This window comes from Struthio camelus, chromosome 1 (assembly GCF_040807025.1).
Source record: "Struthio camelus isolate bStrCam1 chromosome 1, bStrCam1.hap1, whole genome shotgun sequence".
Taxonomy (NCBI): domain Eukaryota; kingdom Metazoa; phylum Chordata; class Aves; order Struthioniformes; family Struthionidae; genus Struthio; species Struthio camelus.
This window is the reverse complement of record NC_090942.1, coordinates 196,251,516-196,275,478: the sequence shown is the minus strand read 5'-3', so window position 1 is coordinate 196,275,478 and position 23,963 is coordinate 196,251,516. Positions and strand designations below refer to the sequence as shown.

At 36.2% G+C, this 23,963-nt stretch overlaps 1 protein-coding gene across 50 annotated transcripts in view; it reads right to left on the bottom strand.

Moving 5' to 3' along the window:
* SUPT20H (SPT20 homolog, SAGA complex component) overlaps positions 1-23,963 on the bottom strand; it is a 39,488-nt gene that overhangs the window by 1,044 nt on the left and 14,481 nt on the right. For 7 of the 50 annotated variants that reach the window (XM_068929992.1, XM_068929997.1, XM_068930002.1 and 4 more), the window contains exons 8-22: positions 23,276-23,392; positions 23,106-23,159; positions 21,803-21,942; positions 20,369-20,525; positions 20,223-20,279; positions 19,092-19,163; positions 17,921-18,078; positions 16,226-16,258; positions 14,172-14,289; positions 11,248-11,353; positions 10,844-11,017; positions 8,773-9,085; positions 7,516-7,670; positions 5,041-5,096; positions 1,187-1,292 (exon numbers count right to left, since the gene is read on the bottom strand). In XM_068929992.1, coding sequence (XP_068786093.1) covers positions 1,187-1,292; positions 5,041-5,096; positions 7,516-7,670; positions 8,773-9,085; positions 10,844-11,017; positions 11,248-11,353; positions 14,172-14,289; positions 16,226-16,258; positions 17,921-18,078; positions 19,092-19,163; positions 20,223-20,279; positions 20,369-20,525; positions 21,803-21,942; positions 23,106-23,159; positions 23,276-23,392 — 1,816 coding nt within the window. Of the gene's footprint in view, positions 1-373; positions 642-1,186; positions 1,293-3,519; positions 3,646-5,040; positions 5,097-6,465; positions 6,615-7,515; positions 7,671-8,772; positions 9,086-10,843; positions 11,018-11,247; positions 11,357-14,171; positions 14,290-16,225; positions 16,259-17,920; positions 18,079-19,091; positions 19,164-20,222; positions 20,280-20,368; positions 20,526-21,802; positions 21,943-23,105; positions 23,160-23,275; positions 23,393-23,963 lie in introns of those variants that run through there. The other 43 variants (XM_068929981.1, XM_068929986.1, XM_068929988.1 and 40 more) reach the window with 11 other exon arrangements.

The window sequence follows — 23,963 nt, the reverse complement described above, 5'->3', positions numbered from 1 at the left end:
AGTATTTCCTCAGTATGTGTATCTTCTACATGTATCACCTGAAGGAGAATGTGTGGTAGAACACCAAGATATTTCTTTATAAAGCATCTGAATGATGGTATGCAAAGGAATGCTTTGCTAGAGCTGCTTTTTCCATGTGCTAACTGTAGCTGTGGTACATTTGAACTTACAGGTGCTTACAAAGTTCATGCTGTCGCATTATTTTGAAATCCTAATGGCACCTGGCAGAGCTTATTTTTAATGTGCCACAAACACTCCTTGAATGTTATCAAATCAGGAAGGTGGATGGCTTAAATGAATAAAAATAAATTCAGTGCTCCAAGCTCATTTAACAATAGATTTTAAGTCTTTCAAGATGTAGTGTGCCAAAATGTTTTACTCGTTGAGAGACCATGAAGACAGTAGTAACAAAAAAATCTAAGGGGCAGAATTTTTGGTTTTGGAGCCGAGAATTGTATTTTTTTGGTTTTTTTTTTGTTTTTTTTAAATGCAGTCAGAGCGAAGTTGCTGGATTACTTGTATCTGTTGCTGCTGCTGCTGCAAGGCTTGTTGTTGCTGTTGTAAGGCAGAAGAGAGCTGGAGTCTCTGCTGAGGAAGGCTTTGCTCAGGTCTGTTCATGGCAGAGCCAAGCTGAGACAACACTACGAAAAGGAGAAGGGGAAAGCAGGCAGGTCAAAGAGGTCAGGTCGAGTTTGTCAAGGTTAGGAAAGAAAGACAAAGGAATAGAGCGCAACAGAAAAGGGAGATCAATAGAATTAGTTTCAGAGTAAAATTGGAAACAGTACAGAATAAAGTATATGTGATATACATACTCGGTTAGTTTGAAGGTAATTAGGTTATGAAGTGCATGTAGAGACACAAAAAGTTTTCTCATACGGGAGGTTAGGCACAGAGTTAAAGAAACATTCCTCAATGAAGTCTGGCATGGAAGTTTTCTGTATTTTCTTTTTGTATTAAGTGTGAAGTATGTCCATATGCTTTAACGATAATCAATTTACTACACATAACTGCCAAATCAAGCAAAAAAGTGCAGCTTTGAAAGAAATTATTTCTTGTATAATTCATGTGCTGATAATAAAGAGGAAATTGTTCTGATCTAACATAAGGCTTCTTTAAGACCAAACTTCATTTCAGTATGAATTTACCAACATACACGAATACAAAAGGAGGCTCAGCAAGCACATACCTGTGGCTTGAGGTTGCATAAAATTCCCTACTCCAGTCAGGTTAATTACAGCAGCTTGTTGGGCAGATAATGCCTGATCTTGATTGGATGGACCTTGGTCAGACCCCTAGCAGAAATGAAAAAGCTTGATCCTTATTACCAAACTCTGGCACCAATAAGTAAGTAAAGCTGGTATGAAGACAAACTTCTGAAGTGCCTTTTTAAAACTCTGAATTCTGCTTTTTATAGAGTGTAGGCAATAATATAGTCACTACTCACGCTGAAAACCCCAAAACAGCTCTGGCAGAAATGATAGTATTGGGCCTGTTAATTAGCAGAAGGCCCAGGCAGATGTCAGCTTCCTCACTGTCAGTCAGCAAAGACTACCGTGCATAGTTCTGATCGCATCATATTTCATCTCCAACCCCCTGCCCCTGAAGTCTTCAGCTGACACCTGAAACTATCCACATGCAAAAATCCTAATGATAATCAAAATGTGAAAAGCCTGAAAAGTATATTCACAAATTCAGATTGTGCCACTTTCCTTAGCTTCATGGAAAAAAGAAACTGCTTTTAAAATTTTGTTTTCAGAACAAAGTCTCTCTCACATTAATCATACAAATTGATTTATTAGAGCCTAATCTGGTGCCCATTGAGGTCAATGGTTGCTGAATTACAGTCTATTTCAGGCCTTATGTTACGTATTAATTTATAAAATCTGGAAAGAAAGTGCTTAAGTGTGTTTTATGTATGTGATTTAGCAAGCTGCCTAGCTTAACAATCTTAAGGGGAAAAAGGAAACAAATTTGAGCTGCTGTAGTGCTTCTTTAGAATAACCATATGAAATACTGCCACTAAGATTAGGTAAACTTGGCCAAAAGACTGCACATTAAAGAAAATGTTATGGTAGTGTGTATTAAGAATGGTTTTTTTTTTTTTTTTTTTTTTTTTTTTTTTTTTTTTTTTTACAAATCAAAGCCATAGAACCAACATCTGCAAAAAAACACCAAAGTATGACAAAAGTGAGCCCACATTCTGTTGGCAGAACAGGAAATTTTTTGGCTAAAGTTTTTTTCACTAAGCACTTGGATTACAACACTGAACAAATACAGTTCTTGTTCTCACTGAAGCTAAAGAATCTAGTATTTCTAATTGCTGATTTTTGTCTAACGACCCTAGTCCTACTCTGTAACTTGTGATAAGAGAGAAGTTCCTTGGGGGCAAGTTAGCCAATGCTGAGAGACTGATTTTCCTCCAGAAGAAGTTTGCTGTAGGAAGGACTAGGCTCAAATCAGCCTTTGTCAATGTCCTTACTTCAATGTCCAAAAAATAAATCCTAAGAGCACCAGCTTGCATTTTTTTTTAAATAATTCAACTAGTAACTGACATTTGGATTCTGAGAATAAATCTCTAGAAGTCTCTCATTAAACTTTCACACATTCCAGAACAACGCCTGTGACACAGGAGACTGTACGCCCTGGAAACATTTTAAGAAATCAACTGACATAAAAGCAGGCATAGAAAATAGTAGACCGATAGTCTTATAGTCAGAGTCAACCTATTTATGAACAGTCTGCAATACTCAAGTAAAATTAAGACAAACATTTGTGTATCCAGTAGAGACTGTTTGATAAACAGAAGTCTTGAATGTCCAGGAGACAAGAGTTTGTAGCCCTAAAGAACACAAAAGCAGAGCAGCTACAGTTTTCCCCAACTGCTGCATTAGTCCTGGTAAGATTTTAGGCACAGGTAGAACCAACCACTCAAAATTTGGTATTTTGAAAACAGATTAGTCTCCATCAAGAGTTTAGACTTCTTCAGTGATTAAACCCTTTAACACTGAGTATAGGCAGCAGTAGAGCAAATTATTCTAAGATTACAGCTTTAAAGCCAACGGGTACTTTTTTGGGTGCAGAGAGAACGACAGCAGTGAGGATCATAAACCAACTCCCGACAGGAAATTTCAGTTACTCTCTAGTAATCCTGTTCTGTGTCTCTTCTCTGTTCATCTGAAGTGTATGGTATCTGCTAGCTGTGATAAACAGGACAACACTAATTAATTTCACACCACTCATACAGTGGGCTGGCTCTCTTCATGTTAGAGCAAGATAATGCTTAGCCAGTTGTCTTGCTATTGCTCTTTTATAGAGGACGTAGGTAAGTATGACCCAGCTCCAGCCATGGCAACAAAGCCACTGCAGTCTTTGCAGTTTGAGAAGAATTTGGAAGAGGACTTTCCCCCCCACATCTGTTTCAAATCTGTTGTGTAAAGGCTTATTTACTTGTGGAGACTGGGGAGAATAGGAGAAACTGTTTCATCCAAGCACCCCAGGCTGAGGGCTGTTAGCACACACCTGTTCTCCCTGTTGCTGAGGACTACAGGTTGTAGGCTGTTGAGATTGTTGCTGTGGAGAAAACTGTGACAGCTGCTGCTGCTGCTGTTGCTGGAGTGGGTTAAAAATAAGTGAACCACCTGGAAGCTGTTAAAGATTAAAAACAAAAGGCATAATTCAATCAAACTGCTGAGTTTCCCATTGTCCTAGGATGAATATGATATTGCTAATGATGCACGCCTTGGAGATTTTGAAAAAAATCCTTTAAAATGAATCCGTTTACAATAGCTGTTGTTTGTGAGAAAGCCTCATGCTCAGAAAACAAACCTGCATTAATTGTAGCTAGCTAGTTCTACAGCGAAATACCTTTTTATTAGCCTATTTTAATTAAAATTGTAGAGATTGCACCAACACTGGAGGTATAAAGGAGTCTTCAAAAGCACAGTATACTAGTTTCATATTCAGAATATTCCACTGTATTTAGGTGCTTCCAATGAATAAGTTGCAAAGTCCGATGCAAGAAATGTTAAAACCAAACAGTGTTGATTCGTCTCACTTATTCCAGTTTTACAGTATTAATTGCACTGATTTCAACTAAATTATTCTTGACTTACAAAGATATAGCCTGAGTGGCTACACTTTAATTTGGAATCACAAATACAAATATTTAATTTTACAGAAGAGCTCTACTCTGGCAGAACTGCCTCCTGTGCCAGCCCTATTCCATGCTTCTGGAGCACGTACAGGAGTTGGAAGAGGAAGTATCAAAGTTGTGGCTGATGTCTTACTGGTATTAAATTCTGGAAGCATGGTGCTTGTGAAACTTCTTTTTTTGTAGAACTTGGGATTTGTGGAAGTTGGAAGCTGCACCTCTGCAGCTGTAACTTTCAAGTGACTTCAAGATCCAGGAACTAAAGCCAGTTCTATGCACATTCCCTGTTATGCTTTTATGCGGAGCTCAGACATAATGTGTCTTTTGTGCATGTTTGTGTGTGTGCATGTTTAATTTAAAGAAGATATTTATAGAGCCTCTAAACTCTCTATCTTACATGGACTTCTATTTCCATTACCAGAAGGTTTTTTAAAGCAATTAGTGCACCTACCTGTGCATGCTCACCTCAGCTTTTAGGCCTATACGTGTAACCATGAGTGATTCTACTGTACTGTTTTGCACTTTTCAAATAGGCATAATTTCAGTTTAAAAATTATTTGCACTGCAAGCCTAGGCTAATGCTGAAAACAGAAGATGGTATTTTAGGATTAATCTCTTGAATTCAAATGTCAGCATTTTTATATTGTTACTGAGAAACAGCTGCTTTGTAGTGAGCTGAGAATGTCATTTCCTCTTGCAATCTTTATGGGACCAGCTTTTTCTCTTGCTTTATGTATTTAATTAGTAATCAAAAATTTACAATAAATGGCTTGTTTCCAAACAACTGTCTTCAAAGAGCTGTGCGGGCCAATGTGGTAAAAAGCACTAAACATGTTTCCAAAGCAATACAAAAAATTATCATTGTTAGTGTGTCCAAGTATATCAATTACCTGTAGAAGATTTAAGGGCCGAAGATTTGATGCATTTTTCAAACCAAAAGGGCTGCCTGTTAAAGAAAACATCTTTTTATTAGTAGAAAGTCATTAACTACGTGTGTTGCATTAAATACCCCCTTCCACTAGGATTATTTCTAAACATCTGGAAGGTGGAAGCTGGCAAGCTGAAACTTTATACTCAAACACAGTGCTGCATTTTCCCTAGAGTTGAAAAGTGCATAGTTGTCCAGATTCAAAGTTAGTGCTGACTAAACAGAAAGAAAACTGTATCACTACTAAACATGGTACACTGTAAACCCTGTAACCTATCACCGCATTTATGACAAAGATGAATGTGGAGAATATTACAGCAGTTATTATTCAGTGATTCTTCTCCTGGCTTTAATGTTTTACTGTTTGTACAGTAAATCCAGAAATATCTGAGGACTCATTGATGTACAGGTTCTTATAGTTTCTCTAGAGAGAAACTATGTGGCAACTATGTGGGAACTAACGTGGCAAGTGACACCAATCATTAAAAAACTAAACAAAAACACCTAAAATCTTAACAACTGTCCTCCCTCCGAAGGCTTCTAGGAAGACATTTCTGGTTTCAGTAGAGCTTTTGCTATTATTCCACATGGCATTCTTCAAAGCTTTGATTAAAAAAAAAAAAAAAGGTTTGTGTGTAGTAAGCTATGAGCTTGATTAAAATGCTTCAATAAAACATTAATGGTCAAACAGAATTCCCCAGAGGTCTGCCACAGACCTAGTTCAAATCACTACTTCCATTTGTTATGTGGACATCAGTGTTTGTAACATCTGTGAATGACACCAAAATTGTTAAAATTTAGTAGTGCTTGTAAGGACAGGATTCGAACTAAAAACGTTCCTAAAAAGTTGGAGAAAAGGTCCAAAATCAGTGATATTGAATTCAAAAAAGACAAATGAACAAGTATAACATGGTGAGTAACCAGCTTTGCATCTATACAGCAAGAAAGGATGCGAGAAATTACAGTAAATCACAAATGTATCTGAAACATCAGTATCGCACACCAGAACACACCACCTCTTCACACATAGTGCACATTTATAAAATTCACTATTGCAAGATGCTGCAGATGCCGAAAATATAAATGGATTCAAAAAGTAGATAAATCCACAGAAGAGAAATCTGCCAAGGGATGGTAAACCCAAAGATCCACATGGATAGCCTTTATCTGAGACCGTCTCAAAGCTGTAGATTGCCAGAAGAGGTGGGGGCTGTACACATGTATAACCCTATACGTGCTTGGTCTTACACTCTCCCCTAAGTATTGTCTAATGGCCACTGTCAGACACAGAATATAAACTGGATGGATTTTCAGCCTAACCCAGTACAGCCATTCTTATGTTAATGCAATTGCTGTTGCAAAAAAATACAAATAAAAATAGGCAGACCTCATTTGGGGGAATGTTAACAGGAATGTTGTGAAAGAGATGAGATGCAGTTATTCTGCTGTGCTCCACAGTGGTAAATCAGCCAAGCTCAGGCTTGTATCCAGTTTTGGGTATCACATTTTAAGAAGGATGTAAGCAAATTGGACAGTCTAGAAGAGAGTGATAGGATTATGAAAGGTTTGAAAAATACGACCTATCAGAAAGAGAAGACAAACGTGGGACGTGTCAGCATGTTTCTGATATTTAGAAGGTAAAGGGAAGCGATCAACTGTTTCTCATGTCTCCAAGGAACAGGATAAAAGAAATAACTTAATTCACAGTTAAGGAGATGCATTGTAATTAGAAGGAAACACTTTGTACGGACAGTGAACTACTCCAAACAGCTACTGAGGGAGACTGGAATCTTCTTCAGTGAAGGTATTTAAAGATAGTTTAGATAAACACTGCCCATGTCTCAGTGTAAGGGACAGCTATCAAAATCTCTTCTATCCTTCTGATTCCATAATCATACATTAGTGTTTTTGTCTTTATTATATTCTCCAAAAAACTGAATAGACTAGGAATTTAAATGCTCCTTTAATGAATACTCAGGCATATAGATTTATACAGTCATACTTGAAAGCCGTATGGGAATAATTAACTGTTTTACGAGAATAAAGCAGTATCAGCAATAGAATAAACCACCACAAACATTTGAAGAGCAAGGCCTCTTTCTAATTTCTGTCATGCCTTCTTTTTCTGGCAGTCATTGTTATCAAAGCTGCATCTGAATTTGAAATGCAGTTTAACTCAAAACTTCCTGCTGGGCATACCAAACATATAACCCAGACGTAGAGTATGTTTCCGCAGCCTAGCTCCTCAAAATCATAATCTCAAACAACCTCAACCACAGCTTAAATTTAGGAGAAAAAAATATTTATATTGTTCCTAAGCTCAGGTCATCACATATACACTCTGTTCACACAACAGCCTCTTTTGTCCATTGTTCTCATAGAATGGTTTCACACTGTCCCTATCTGAAGGATGGCTTTTTGACTTATTCACACTAACCTGCTTGAGAGGCAGACTGCATTGCAGCAGGCAGCGCACTTGGTACCAGACCTCCTGATGGTAAAATGCCACTCAGATTTATACCTGCAGGGGCTATGGCACCAGTGTTGCACCCCAACATAGGGTTTGAACCACTCATCAGTGTCTGTGCTCCACTGTAGAAGAGGAAAGACAACACATCAAACCCAAGAGGTAGAAGTAATTCTGAAGAACTAATTTTTTTTCCTGCTATCTCATGAGAAGTACACTCATTTGTTCGCTCTAAATGGAATTATGGATAAAGCTTTAAGGTAGCTTAAAAAATTGTTATTCCTGGGGTGTAACAAATATGTAGATCCATTTTTTCCACATTATACAATTTTTTGCTTTGGTATAACCTATGGAAAATAAAATATAACTGGTTCTTTTAAGAACCAGTCTGCAAGATATACTAGAAAGACTGGAGATCAGTCTTCAAAATCATTGCACTATTGTAACAGAAAGCTGAAGAACAGGTTCATATTTTCCTTTTGCATCATTTAAAGCCTGCTTAATGAATTATCAGTAATCAACTGCTGAACATCTTAAACGAGTAATTCAAGTATAATACACTTGCACTGAAGCATACCGTGTGACTTGCACTGACCATCAGACACTGACTGTGAAATTTCATTTAGTTTAAAAGCAGTCTTATATCACGTAATCTATTTTCAACAGCACTTCTTTTTAACCACAACATGAGTTTTAAGGATCAAAATAAGTTTAACCTAAAAGTTTAAGTAATTGTTAGAAATCAGATTTGCTGATTTCCTATTATAAATATTTTACAAAATATTTTGATTTACAGGGACCTTAATATTGCACTTCTTTCTTTTTCATTTAGAACTTTCTGCATATGATATCTCCTCTTTTATGATTAATAAAACAAAAAAATCAAACTCATAAAAGAGCAAAACTTCAAAAAAATACTTAAATTTTGAGGTAAGCCTTATAAAATGAAACCCTTAATCTTAAAAGCTCAAAGTTTCTTAACAGACTTTTTTAACACTTTGATAGTAGATGCCTCAAATTTCAATAATATAAGTAATTTCTAATTGTTCATCACTTCATAATTACAAGGTGAATGACCTTTCTGTATTGGAGATTCTGAAAAATATCTATCTTAATGTATGCTGAACAATTTGGTATTAAAAAAAAACAACAAAACAAACAAAAAACCAAACAGACCCCCCCCCCCCACCCCGATAAATTAAGAAACCATCATAACAAAGGACTTACCACACAGAGCCCACTACATTGATGAAGTTAAGTCCTGCAGGGTTTGCCATGACCTGGGTGGAGGTTGTTCCTGTAGTAATGGATGTTACCATGGTGGAAAGAGGAATGGTCATTACAGGCAATGCCTGGCTCAGAGACATTTGCTGCTGAGCAAACGGGGTTAACAAAGTGGGCTGAGGGGTGAAGCCTGAATCTTGGGGAGTAGGGGTGGCAGAAGGGGTAATAGGAGTTGAGCTCTGAGCATCAGGAGGGTGTGGGGTCGATGAAGGGGTGTTGGTTGGAGTAGGAGTAGATGGTTTAGGAGTTCCAGACCCTGCTCATTGAGAAAAATAAAAAGTGCTAGTTTGTTATAAAAGGCCAGTCCTTTTTGTATAATAAGGTTAATGGAATCTTATTTAGCACTGATAATTTGTTCCATTTTTTAAACTGCGAGTGTTAATTTCTACACGACACGAGTGTTGCAGCACGCACTCATTGTTAAGGATGCAGTATATCACACAGAAACCCCATTCTCCATGCTTAATTCTTTAAACTGAACACAAATTCGTACCATTCCTCCAAAATTTCTGGCACATTAAGTCATAACTCTATTCAGAAATATTTAAGTCAAAATAAAACAATTTTTCTGAGTGATCATTTTAACCTAATTAATGTTTTCGTCCTAAAAAGTTAAACATATACTCTATATGCACTGCCTGCACAATAGCATCATATTAAAAAACATATCATGGAAAACAACAGATTGAACAAAGAACAGATACTATTTCAGTAATTGTGGGGTCAATCTAAATTTGCTCAGATAACTAAACTCCCATTTGCCAAATTTTGATCAAACAAAGAGAACAAAATGTGTGTTTTTTTCTTTAAACAGAGGATAATACTGCATCTTTAAAAGTTATTGTGTAATTCTTTCTGCTAAAATGTAGTATGTATAGCTATATTTGTTGTGGATGCAGTAAGCACAGTTTATCAATAGAAGAAAAAAAAAAAAGCTCTTGGGGTGTTTTCTTTTTTAGCTTTCATGTCCTGCAGAAAGAAAGGAAAGAAATGTGAATGTCCAGAGGTTGTGACCAGAGCCTTACTTACAGTAACAACTGTGTGCAGTAATTTACACCATCCATAGCAGTAATATAAAAATGTGAGTAAATCTGTTAGAAGAAAACTTTTAAGCTTTCTATTTTTCTTTGTGCAAAACAAGAAGGCAGAAAAATTACACCTTTTGAGCTATCCAGATTTCAAATTATTTAATGCAAAAACCACAGTATAATACTGTGCAGGATACTGGAATGTTCAGTATACAATTATTCATAAAAAAGTCTGAAAAACTGCAGCGGTGATTTCTCTCTTTGTACAAATCTGTTCATGAAATGTCTCAAGACGCATACATATTTTAAAAACTGTTTATGATCTATATGTCTGATTATAATAATCCTATCAGTGTTAATGAAAAAAATTAAACTAGGATGTCACTCGTTACTGAAATTTACATTTTAACACTTGAGAATATGGTGCTATTACCATCAGCAGCAGCATCACCACCACGCTTGTAATCAGCAATGATTTGTAAAACAGTGTAGGAGCGTTTTAAAAAATCATCTTATAGTTTATTGTATCACCACCTTGGGACTGATCAGATTATATACATACATAGAGATACAACTGCACCAGCTCCTATAACATTTTTTTTTAAAAAACAGATGCTTAAATTATGTAAAGGCAAACTGATCTAACACACTGTTTTTACACTGGAGGAAAAATCTACACTTTGGAATTTTATGTTGTCACATCATCTACCACCCTTTGATAAAAGAGGAGATCATAGTAGTTGCATAAAAATGTATTAAAACGTATACACAAAGGGTGCATACATATATACAGAAAAAACAAACACAATTACAATAAACATAAAATACATACAGTGAACAAGAGACCTGCCTGAAGCTGCACAACTTATACAATTTAGGGTACACTGTACATTTAAATTTCATCATACCACAGGTTAAGAAGTTTATCTCAAGAAGCATTTATGCAAAAGCCTAAGATTTAATGGAGAATTTAGGTCGTGACTCACTTTGTGAAGAGCTCGCAGGAGACATGGCAGCTGGAGAAAGCATGCTAACTTGATTAAGATCCATAGACTGTTTCCGAGAAAGACCAGCAGGCTTAGAAGGAGGAGGAGGAGGAGGAGGAGGAGGAGTTGGGGATTTTAGATGGCCACTTGACTGCTGTGGACTAAAAATATTACCTGAAAAAGCATAATTAAAATATATTATTATTTTGTGAGTTTATGTTAACCTGTTACTACATACATTCCTAAACAATATAATTGGAAATCAACACAATGATGCTTTGGAAAACTCTTTTCACACATCAGATAATGATGTTTTAATTAAGATTTTACTAAAGTAATAGTATGTCACTTTACAATAGTCAGAACACATGGAAAAAGAGACACTAAAGTCAGTAAATAATTACCTGAAGAGCTACTTCCTGAACTTGAAGGTAATTTGATAGGAGGAGGTCGGTGTTTTACACCTTTCCCCAATACTGAAGACTGAACAGAGCCTGATAAACTTTCTGGCTGCTAGGAGGAAAGAGAAATTAGCACTACCTTAGCAATGATGCGAGCTTCCATATATTTGACAGGAAAGTGTAACAATCCAATTAATTTGTATTAGAATTCTCAAAACCACGATAGAATGCCTTTGAAACGTTACTGAAGATTTTTATCAAACCATAACCCTATGACTGACTCTTTGCAGACAGAACGCTTACTATGAAGAATAAACTCTAAAATGCTGCTAAAATTTAAGCAGAGGTGGAAAAAAACTAAGGAATTTGATTTTTCTCCGTCTTTCTGAAGTCCTTCTTGGCACTTATTCACAAATGGAAGAGTGACAGATACACTTTAAAAAAAGGACAATCAGAGAATTACACAGAATCACAGAATGGTTGAGGTTGGAAGGGACCTCTGGAAATCATCTAGTCCAACCTCCCTGCTCGAGCAGCGTCACCTAAAGCACGTTGCCTAGGTCCCTATCCAGACAGCTTGTGAGTATCTCCCAGGATGGAGACTTCACAACCTCTCTGGGCAACCTCTTCCAGTGTTCAGTCACCCTCACAGGAAAGAAGTTTTTCCTCGTGTTCAGACGGAACTGCCTGCGTTTCAGTTTCTGCCCACTGCCTCTCGTCCTGTTGTTGGGCACCACCGAGAAGAGTCTGGCCCCATCCTCTTGGCACCCTCCCTTCAGATACTTATACACATTGATCAGATGCCCCCTCAGTCTTCTCTTCTCCAAGCTATACATTCCCATCTCTTCTAGCCTCTCCTCATATGAGAGATGCTCCAGGTCCTTAATAATCTTCGTGGCTCTTTGCTGGACTCGCTTCAGTAGCTCTACGTCTTTCTTGTATTGGGGAGCTCAGAACTAGACACAGTACTCCAGGTGCAGCCTCACTAGGGCTGAGTAGAGGGGAAGGAAGGATCACCTCCCTCGACCTGCAGCTGGCAAAGCTCTTCCTAATGCACCCCAGGACACACCACTGGCCTTCTTGGCCACAAGAGCACATTGATGGCTCATGGTCAACTTGTTGTCCACCAGGACTCCCCAGGTCCTCCTTTGCAGAGCTGCTTTTCAGTAGGTCAGTCTCCAGTATGGTCTTACTTGAAAAATTATTTCATTTCATTCATTGACCATTTGTATTCATCTGCCATTTCCAACCAGTAAGGACTTAGAGAGCAGGATCAGATTTCTGCATTCTAAGAGTAGAAATCTAGACATTTCAGGGAAATATTTCAGGGAAATCCTGAATGTGCAGAAATCAACAGGCCTTTTCCCACTGACTTCTGTGCGATCAGAATTTCACTGATCTGTTCAGAAGAAAGGTGTTCTGCTTTTTGTTTGTTTTTATAAGCTCCAGAAGGAATTAACTTCAGCTATTCAAATCTGTTTTTCTTCGTCACTCATAACTGACTCTAAATCCATACTTTCAAAAGATAACACTCAAAAGACAACAGTGAAAATACATTTACAGTTGTAACCTGTCTTTTTTTATATATATAAAGCCATGTATTTCATAAATGAAAACAGTTGTCTAAGCATACATAGTCTGCTAACTAGTTTTAGATAGTGAAACTATAAAAAGAGGATCCCGACACAGTGAACAAGGCATGTCAGTGCGTTAGCCTAACTTGGATGCACATAGGCTAACAAATCTGAGAATCCACAATTGCACTGAATCAACCTTCTTAGCCTCCACTGATTCTCAGTAATAGAAGAGACTGACTATCTTTCATTTATACACTTCTAGTTGTTTTCTTATAAAAAAGAATTTTTTGAAGAAACTCCTGAGGACTACCTTTCTCTTCTACTACACAAAAATTTTCCTTAATTCTGAAAATAAAGATTAATGCACCACTCAAAATGAGGCTAGATTGTTAATAAAATAACCCGAGTAATTTTGGTCCTGCTTTCAGTGGGGTTTTGGACAGCTGGACAAGATGACTTCTAGAAATACCCTTCCAACCTAACTTTTTCTATGATTTTATTTTTATATATTTATATATATACATATATACACACACACACAGAGCCCTCCCACACATACATGTGTATATATTCATACATATACATATGAACATATATATGTATATGCATACTTATGCATACACGTATACCTATGAATTCTTCTCTGCAACTGCTGGCCTTTGCTTACTTTTCTGGCTAACACAAAGAACGCTCTTTCAAAGAAAGGTTATTCTAGGTTAAAAGTAGGTATCTAAGGGAGAGAGGCAGCAAACTGAAGAGTCTTAATTTATTGAAATTCATTTTCTAGTTGGTAAATACAACTTACCACTAGAGAACTGAATCTGATCAAGAAAGCCAGAAGAAGCCAATAAATATAGGGCAATGTCAACAGGCATGAGAATTTGGGAATGCAGGAATCTCTACTGTATATGTACACACAAGCACAGGTGCTTTTTTCTGAAAGTGATTTCTGAAGGTGATTTATTTTTTTTTTGAAAGTTTGCCTCTTCAAATTCAGATAAAAATACTTTTTTTTTTTTTTTTTTTAATAAAGGTAAAAGTTCAGCTGCTACATCTGATTCTCTGTTTACTGGCCTGCACTGGAAAGTCCACAACCGTATTATCCTATGCCGCTCTGTAAAATACAGAAAATAGGGTATAGGGACTACAAAAGAGCCTGTGATCAGTGAAAACAAAAGTACCTTCCTCCAACCTCTTTACAAAATATTTAACCTGAATGATTGATTACAACAATACTGTGTTTAAAAATTCCTTCAGGTTATTTTACTTTTAAATATGGCTAGCAAAGATCCTTCAAATAGTTCAAAAATCAAGTACAAATATAAGAAACGTAGGGCTCAATAAACTCACTTCCATTTCCTTCCCTGGAGAAAGATGACTAAGATTGACTGATCCACCTGAATTATGAAACATTTTCACAGGACATTTAGCTTCATTTTGAACTAACTCTTGGTACTGGTTCACCACTCTGAAACAAACACGAGGACATAAAAAGATTTGAAAAGATTAACAAATTTGAACTTCCAATAAAACTTTTCTGCTCTCTGTTCCCCCCCTTTTTTTTTCTTTCTAGCTTAGATTTACTCCATTTACATTTTATTACTTTTTTTCTAATGCGCTTTACCAATGCTTAGATAAAGTAGTTCCCTGCAGTGAAGCTGAATCAGACAGCCAACTGCTTTATCTAAGGTCAAGAAACACTGTTTTGGAGGAATAAACTAGAGAAGACAGAACAGCTTCCCTCCTCAAAGCAACTGTAATTCTTTGGAATATTAGTCAGTGGGGAATCCATTTCTTTCACATGAATCTAAAATTTTTTGTAAGGCTGTGTTCACTGGGCTTACATGTGTCCCATGCTTGCTTATGCTCTGTAGAGAACGGTCCTTCAGTTTGAAGTCTATGTTAGATGAGGACTCCAAAAGCAAGGAATGGATTGAGAAGTCCACATTGAGCGTATCTCAAAGAATCACAGGGAGAGTAACAGTTCTTTCTTCTTTGAGTATCAGCACAGACAAACCTCCTTCTAGGAGACTAACTAGCAATGATATATATCTCACAACTACGCTGAGAAAACTGTTGACAGAATAGCGTTTCACAAACATGAGCAGAATACTCTTTAAGGTAGGGAGATATGATATTTACATTAGCTTACACCTAAGTGTAATGAAGTGAATTTTAGTTTAGTATAGCACTGACGGAATATGCCGCTACATGACCACTTGTGCTGGCACAAGGAAGCGCCTCAAGATACACGCACAGAAAAGAGAGCAGTGTCCTTTCTTCAGCAGCTAGGATTTAGACTGGCTTAAAATGACAGTGGAACCAGAGTAAGAAAATACTCTGCACTCAAAAATCTGGTCCCTCCATCCTCCTTTCGCTGTTTCTTCTGCCCCGGTCCCTGAAACCCAACTGCTTATTCTCATGGGAGGATTTGCACTACAGAGTGGCAAACATGATCAGGAAATCAACCCCAGTTAAAATTATACTCCTGTATTACTGTTAAGTTTTTGGCTAACCAGCTCCCCAGTACAGCTTGCAGCACAACTCACAAAACTTTGCATTAGCACAAAGGAGGCAGCAGAGAATATAAACAAAGAGTTTCTTCATCAGTCATCTATTAAACCAAAAAACATTGAATTTCAACCCAATCAAGTATTCCTCTTTCTGTCAGGCACGTAAGAAGAGAGTGGGGCAGGGTTATGGTATGCATACCACCTCAAGATCTCCTATGGAGGCACAAAAACATGAACAGCTTTGAGAGAAGCTGCTTTTTAAAGGTTCTGTGCTCATATGCACAAAAGCACACAGGTATCTAATGGGATCCATACTGAAAAATATTTGAAGAAATATTCATTTTGCTACCTTAGTTATCCCAGACTTGATACTCCTAATCGTTTTACAACTAAAATATCCTAGAGAACTATTTTGTAACATGCTTCAGAAATAAAAAATCACTTCTCTTAAGAAAGCTGAATCAAATAACGAATAGCATACAAAAATAAATAGTCTTATTCTTTAAGTTCAAATTAACAACTTTCATGATGGCCAATTTACCATACAAATTCTCAAGGTGAAACACCTCTGTTAGGTGCTCTCAGAATTTTATCATTACCTGTGTAATTAACAAAAACTGCACAAATCACTGTGTAACAACATTGTTGGAATTTAGGTAATGGAACAAGCTATATTCAGATCTTTGCTCTCCTCTATTATTCTTACGAATATTAAATGCATATAGCGTACAAATCCTGTTTCTTCTTGTTACAATGATTAGTTTCCCACGTTTTCCTTGTAAGTTCTACAGCTGCTTTCATAACCACAGCATTAAGAGTCATAATGGCTAAAAGGACCTAATTCATCCTCTGGCACCAAGCCAACTGCATATACATATCATATTAATTTACCTTTCAGCATCAGTCTTGGAACCAATAAGGAACCTGAAATGTAAAAAGTATGAAATACATTTTCAGTCATGAATTGGACTAAAAAGTTTGTTTCTGTTTCTTTCACAAGGCTTTCAAAGAATGAGAATGCTGCTCTCTTTGGGGACTGCCCAGTGACATGAGAAACCACGTTAATCTAATGGACTGGGCATTATTTAGTACTTGAATTACAAACTTGGCTTCGTAACTATGTATACAGTATACTTTACTAAGGTTACGTTAAGCATGATAAATTTCTGTTCTCATTCTAACATGGTCCCCTTAAGAGTGAGTTCTCTATAAAACATAAGGCATTATATGAGTTTTCTACTCTGTATTTCCAAAAAAAGTATAGCAAATGTATATATAAACCAATGTATCAATCTGTTCACACAGAAAAAAACATAAGTGTGTTGTGGGTATGTTAACAGCCCTAGTTGTAAAACTTTAACTAAATTTTCAGTTTCCATTGCTTGGTTTGGCTTGTCCAAATTCCTCACAATTTTCCAAAAACTCCAAGCTAAGGATTTTTTTTTTTTTTTGCTTAATGCTTATGGTTTGCAAACTATTTTATTACTTCAGATTTTATGTGCGAACGTGTTAGAACTTTTTTTTAAACTATAGACCTTTTTTCTGTTTCTCTAGGTCAAAAAAACTTTTTTTTTTTTTTTTTTTACATTAAAATGATGAAAACAACTTATGCCTCTCTCACTTCCTATGATAGGATTTTCAAATGATTAAGAATCCAAATTCTGATGAACTCCAACTGGTAATATTTTAAAAGTTATAAACTAGAGCAGTGATTTTCAAGAAAAATTGGGCATCTAACTCCTTTACAGTCCTTTCAATTCTCAACCTTATTTCATTGTAAGCCAACACTGTTGTTCTGGGAAGATCAGTAGTAGTCATGGAAACAAACAGCAAATAGGTCAAGAAGTCCAGGGATAAAACATCCCAAGTGTGAAAAGATTAAAGTTGTAATTAAAAAGTAATAGATAAGAATTATATACTACTTAACAATAAAAACACTACTCGTTAACAGAACTAAGGTTTGTTCCAACTAACTGCTCTCTGCCTTGATGCAATTTATAGGGTCTGCTCTGCTGCACAGGTTCATCCATAGAAAGAATATGGCACTGCATACAATAAAAAACACAGCTAATAGAGAACATTTGTAGAACTGCCGGCAACAACAGCAGATTCAAAACATGATCACAAACAGGAGGATTAAACTTCTTTGGAGTTCATGCTTTCCTTCATCATTTATTTATTTAGGCTAAAGAATTAATTGTATTATCCAGAGCTCTTAGGTTTCACAAAATCAGACAGATTTTGACACAAGGATCAAAATTACATGCAACACTGAAAGAGAGTGCTGACACCAGCATCTTCACAATTTGAGATTTTCTTCAATACAGCTTTAATGCAAGAGAACACGCAGATTTACTTTAAGAGAACGTTCAGTTATGATGGTTGCTGGAAAATGTATCTTTTTTTGGTAGAAAAATTGCACGAGAAGTTAATTTTCTGATTTTTCAGATAAAATTCTTAAATCAGATTTCTAGCTCCTGAGTGAAACATGGTGAATTTCCTTTCATGACCAAAAAAAAATTACATATTATTTGTCTTCTCTCATCTATCAGATCATAGCACAATTTAAAAGAACATGTAACTTACTGTGAGGGAGTTAATAGGTTATCATTTTCGTCATCACCTTTGAGTGTCTGAATTTTACCATAGTACAATGGATTGCCAAGAGACTGAAAAATAGTCAGTTTTGTTTTTTGAAGCTGATTACCAATTTCACATTCAAACACGTAATCATCTTTTACTTCCTAAAAGACAAAAGAAAATTAACAAGTGAATGTTAATCAAGCAATAACAGAAACAGCTAGTAAAATACATCACAGTTCTGGAAAATAAGAGAGTTAAGTAACACACTATAAAAAGCTTCTCTATGTCTAAAGCGAAATTAATTTGAGAAGAAATTCTCTAAAGGGGTGGGAGGGAAAAAATTTTACTGTCTCTTAAAAATACAGAAATATAGTAAAGACGGGAAAGTATTATTTTGTTAATATGACACTACACAGACATCCTGGAAGATGCTGATAATAAAGTAGTATCTTGCCTCGGAAATTACCCAGAACCAATGAATTGATTTTATGGCTAATCATTAAATGATTTCTCCTTACCAAATCATGCAATTTGTGCTAAATCTTAAGTTCCAATTTAAACACTGCAGAAAGAACTTTCCGTAAGAGGTATTTAATATAGCATAACCTCTTTCCAAATTTACTGTTTTCATTTTAACAAAAGCTCTTCCATCAATTTGTATATGAGCACGTGAGCGAAGAACGCAATTTGTTGAATAAAGCACTGCTCACTATAAATTACTACATTGTCTTTGCAATACAGTGGTATCACATGTTATTTCGTAGATTCAAGCTGCTTTTACTTGTATTTCTGGAAAACCTGATGAAATTACAGTATCTCGTTTAACCTATTATTCCATTACAGGAAGGACTTCGGCAAACAGTTACCGCTTTCCTAATCATGCTCTAATTAGAAAACTGAGATTAAGATTTATGAACTAACTTTACATGTAGATTTTTATTTACTTTATGTTCCAATGAATAATAACAGTAAATGACTCCTTTTACTAATCACGTGCCTGATGTATTGTATTCAGTTACAAGTCTCTGTAAGAATCTCCTTTCCATACTTATATAATACATGCAAGATCAATTTAGGGAAGGGAAGATTATTCCCAGATTATTTAGACTTTGTTGAAATAAGAGGCATTTTAACTAGAGACAGGAAAGACTGACCAAAGGTTTAAACTACTCACATGCGCTGGCCAGACAGTTGGTTGTGAATCATCAGGCTTGATAGACTTTTCCACTTTGGCATATTTTTCCACCTTAAACAAAACGGAGATATTAGAGAAGAAACACAAGAATAGTCTTTGTGGGACACATCTGGAGTTAATACAGAACATCATCTTGTTTTGAAAAGCAACATCAGATCCTTAGAAAGCGAGCGCAAAAACCAGCCAAAGGTAACTTCATACTTCTTATAGCACCCCTCTTTGTGTTCAGCATTTATGAAAAGTGAATCTGAGAACCTTCAGAGGTTTACCCTTGTTCTGTTCTACCATATTTGGTATATTAATTAACAAAAGTGTTAAGCGGAAAACATGGATTAAAACTACAGATTTAAACCACCGCCCATAACGTGGAATGGTTACGAAATCTGACAATAGCAGAAGCTGCTAAAGACTCCGATTATGGCAGGTACAATACTGTTGAAGAGCGAAGGGAGAGAAGGTTTGTATAAACTTTCTGCATCATTTCAAATGTATAATGCGCACTCCTGTCAGCTCCGTTAAGCCATACCTACATTGGGACCAAAACTACAATCGCTTCTAGTCCCATCCATATACTAATAGTATATATCCTGGCAGTGCCAAAAACCAAGAACGTCCAAGTCCCTGAAAGAAGAATACTCCTGGATTATTTTCCCTTATATGTACACACAGACTGAACATAAGAGTTCCAAATCAGAATTTCTCCATGTAAAAATATTAAACTATTGAAAATATCATGTCTTATTGTGTCATAACATGTCAAAAAAGTAAGGAATTTCTATTAAGCTAAGTGACTCATTTTAAAATACTTTACCTTATTTCTGTTTCTATTTTTCATATCAGACAACTTTGAACAAGTGTGCTTATTCACCTCACAGCTGGACAATATTTAAGGTCAGTTTGTGCTACTTATTTCATCCAAACCATCATGTTAAAATTGCAACGCATTATAATGTGGTTTAGCTTGTATTTATACCTTACAGGAAAGACTATTTCAAATGCTAAAGTAAATCCTATTTTCAAAAATTAGCATTATTTGATACCGGACACTCTTAGTCATTTCTTTTTTCATGCAATACAACAATAACTGTTCTTGGTAACAACTGAACTTACATCCACTTCAGAAGGTGCAGTCAAGTAGCAAGGGTTTTGTTTCCACATATCTACACACTGAAAGATGAACAAGAATAAAGCAATATTAACATATTAAATATTTTAAATAGTTAAAAGTTCACCCACCTAAATTTTAAAGCACTTACATTTCCAGCTTTAGAAATCTTGAGGTCATACTGCTGGGCTCCTTTCCTCTCCTTTCTTTTCTGTAAGTAGTCAAGTAGTCTAAGCTGAGGTGGAGTTGAATAATGAGCCACTTCCTGCTGCCTGTTCAGAGATGACCTGGAGTACCTTTTGAAGCACCTGTGGTAAAATGATAGATGAGCTTGAAAAACCACGAAAATCAAATACTCCACTGCCTCTATAAAAACACACAAATATGCAGGAAAATGCTATTTACATTGAAACTAAAAGAAAGGTGCTGAAACAGTCATTTAAAATTGTTTTTCTCGACTCTACCATGTAACTCAAACTCTTGACTTTGGATTTTTAAAAAGTGTTAGTATTCTGTTCGTATACTTCAGTCCTAAGAATCTGTGATATATTTTTGAAATACAGTATGAAAGTACATTGTCAAAACGAATAACTATCTAAAAAGTTACCAAGCTTGTGAAACTGGTATACTATCAGAGATTCCAGTTCTGCCAAAAGACCCATGTACTGCTTACGTACCTACAGAGTTATAGTTACTGCGTTGTTTTTGCACTGTCCTGCATTCTTTGTCTCATATAGAATCCTTTGGTACATTAATACTATCCTGGGCATTCATTTAAGACCTCTGCATATTTTTCTATCAAATTGATCCAGCTGTCCTTAAAATTAAAACTTAGTGGTCAATGAACAATTTCTCTATTTACAATTATATAACAGTACCACGGGTTGTACAGGAGCATAATATTTCAGTGCACATCCAGTTTTAAATATATTTTGTAATTCTAACAGTATAGTTAGTACTTTACCATTCTACAGAATGAGTGCATCTTTGTTACTAAAAAAAAAGCTAACCATTTCAAGTTTTCGTGGAACAACGTGAACAATCATGCACAAAAGGGAAACAATTTCAACATTTTGTACACAATACATTCCACATTGCTTATGAAGTTACTACAGTTCTAATACGCCAATACTTTGGTGTAGCCTTAATTTCAAGCATATAAGTAATCCCCTTGATTTCCTCATTTAGGGTTAAACTTGTACATAGCTTTTAAAGGATCAGAGACCACTAAGCAGTATATCAGTTCATACATTTCACATTGCTGAGCTGCCATCTGTTTCAGCTTACATCTGAACTAAGCAAAAATCTAGACAAGGTCATAACTGCAATGTCATTCATTATGTTAGGAAAATAGTAAGTATTTCTGGTATGCAGAAATATACATATTACTGGATATATTACTAATTGAAATTCAGTACAAACTAGAGCACTTCAAAAGACACAATTCCTTGACTGTTCCTAGTATATATTTAATTAGATATGAATGCACACAAGCCACCAAAGTTTTGATGTATAGTACTGCTTATATTTAAGTACACCATAACATTTGAAAGAAAGTCCTAACACGCTGCAAATTGAAAACTACCGTTTCATTGGGCGAGTGTTCATCTTCTGCTTGTTGTACAGGAGTCTGTTTGTGGTGCAGGTCACTGCTATTGAAGGATCAAGACACAAAGGCTCTGCTGTGGCCAAAATGAGCTGACTCTCAAGTAGAAGTTTGTCCTCCTGTAATATATACAAATATATGTTAGATATTATATATATAAAAATACGAAAATATCTATACATATAGATATAAATATGAACTCTTCTATACTAATTAACATAAACCTATGCACATACACACTATCTTGCAGAAAACTGAAAAGATTGCTGTGAACAGTCAACAACAACAAAAAAATGCTAAACAGTTATTAAGTACCACTGTCCATTAATGAGAGTTACAGAGCTGTGGGTGAGGTTTCTAATCACAGAAGGGATCCTACTGAAGAGTAGATTTTATAGAGTAGCAGTGGCAGTGAAATCAATTGCCTGTCAGGGATTTTTCTTGAGGGATTGGTAATCAACACCATAAAGATGATCTACATGGGACTTCTGGTTACAATTTGAAATGGATTTGAGCATGATTATGTCTCTGAAATACCAACAGGCATTTTGAGAGTAGCATGCTCTTCAGCATTTAACTAACTGCACGATCCTAATCGTTAATGATAGTCTCTGCTGTAACAACATGATTAGGTAAGTGCTGCTATAGGAGCAATAGTGTCATTAGATTCCAGGTACCACCCTGAGACTGTATGTTGAAGATGAATGAAGTAGGGTAGATTCATTAGACTCACTTAGACTCATTAGACTCACTCTGTCATTCTGCATGACAGAACTTTTAACAACTCCTATTGTTTTCTGTGGCACCATGTAGGAAGACGCTGCTAGTAAGTCTATATAGCAGATCCCTGGAGCATGGGACACAGGACTGTAAGATAATTTAGTTTGGAGGGTGCCTCAAGAGGTCTGTAGTCCAACCTCCTGCTCAAAGCATGGTCAGCTTTGAGGACAGCCCAGACTGCTCAGGGCATCAGGTCTTGAAAACCACCAAGGATGGAGTGGTTCTGGACAACCTCTGGATGAACCTCTCTGGGCAACCTGTTCCACTGCTTGACTGTCCTCATGGTGAAACACATTTTCACCAGACAGTGAAAATTGTGAGTGTGAGCCTCTCATTTCAGCTCAGGTCTGTTATCTCTTGTTTTCCTACCATGTACCACTACGCACATCAATCTGACAGTTTTCATCCAAAATATCACCAGTTTCTGCTTATTCGCTTTTATTAAAATAATTAAGTACATTTACTACATCACTGTAAGGCTTAAAAGTAACTAGTGACTCACCTGTGTCCATTTGTGGTTGTCACTTGTTATAGAATGCACATCACAAATTAAAGTCTGAGGAAAAAGACAGAGTGGTAGTTATCTTTCAGTAAAATAATACCTTAAGTAATAGTTTGTATCTAATCTGGGAATTACTGCAACAGTGAAAAATGACTTGAGGCACTTCTTACCTGCATTGTAGGACGCAAAAGAATGTGCTTGCTTTGGTACGTTGGAGATTTCATGTTACCAGACTGCCTATAGTCACGTATTTCTGCTATGACACATCCACAATGAAAAATGTTAACCTAGTTGAAACAAACAAACAAAGAAGTGTGAATACCTGCATACTTACCAACTTGTCTCATCTCCCCTCTCCAAAAAAAGAGTTTGTTATGTGTTTGTTCTAAACACAACTAACAGGATTGATGCCCGAGACCATTTTGACCTTTGTTACTATTGCAAAAAGGTTACATGCAATTGTAACTGATCGTGAATGCACATATTTGCTCTGTAAATAAGGTTTATAAACAGAACACACTTCAGAAAAATTCAGCCTCAGCTAGTTAGTGCAATTTCTGCTAAGTCAGCGCAAATTGTAAAGTTGCTTCTGCATAGAAGGGACGGCATAAAGCCCTTGCTGCTTATTCATTGATACTATGCTTAAAAATATTCACGATCTTTATCAAGACTAGTGGTCTCTACTACATACCTTTCAGACAGTGTGTTTTCATATATCAGAAATGTAATTTTAAGAAATTCACGTCAAATATTTCGAAGCAAGAAAGAACAAAGAACATTTCGCAAGAGCACAGAAGTCCAGTGGTCTAACAGTGTAAACGATAGCAATGTCTCTTCTATCCTTACTCTCCAATACTT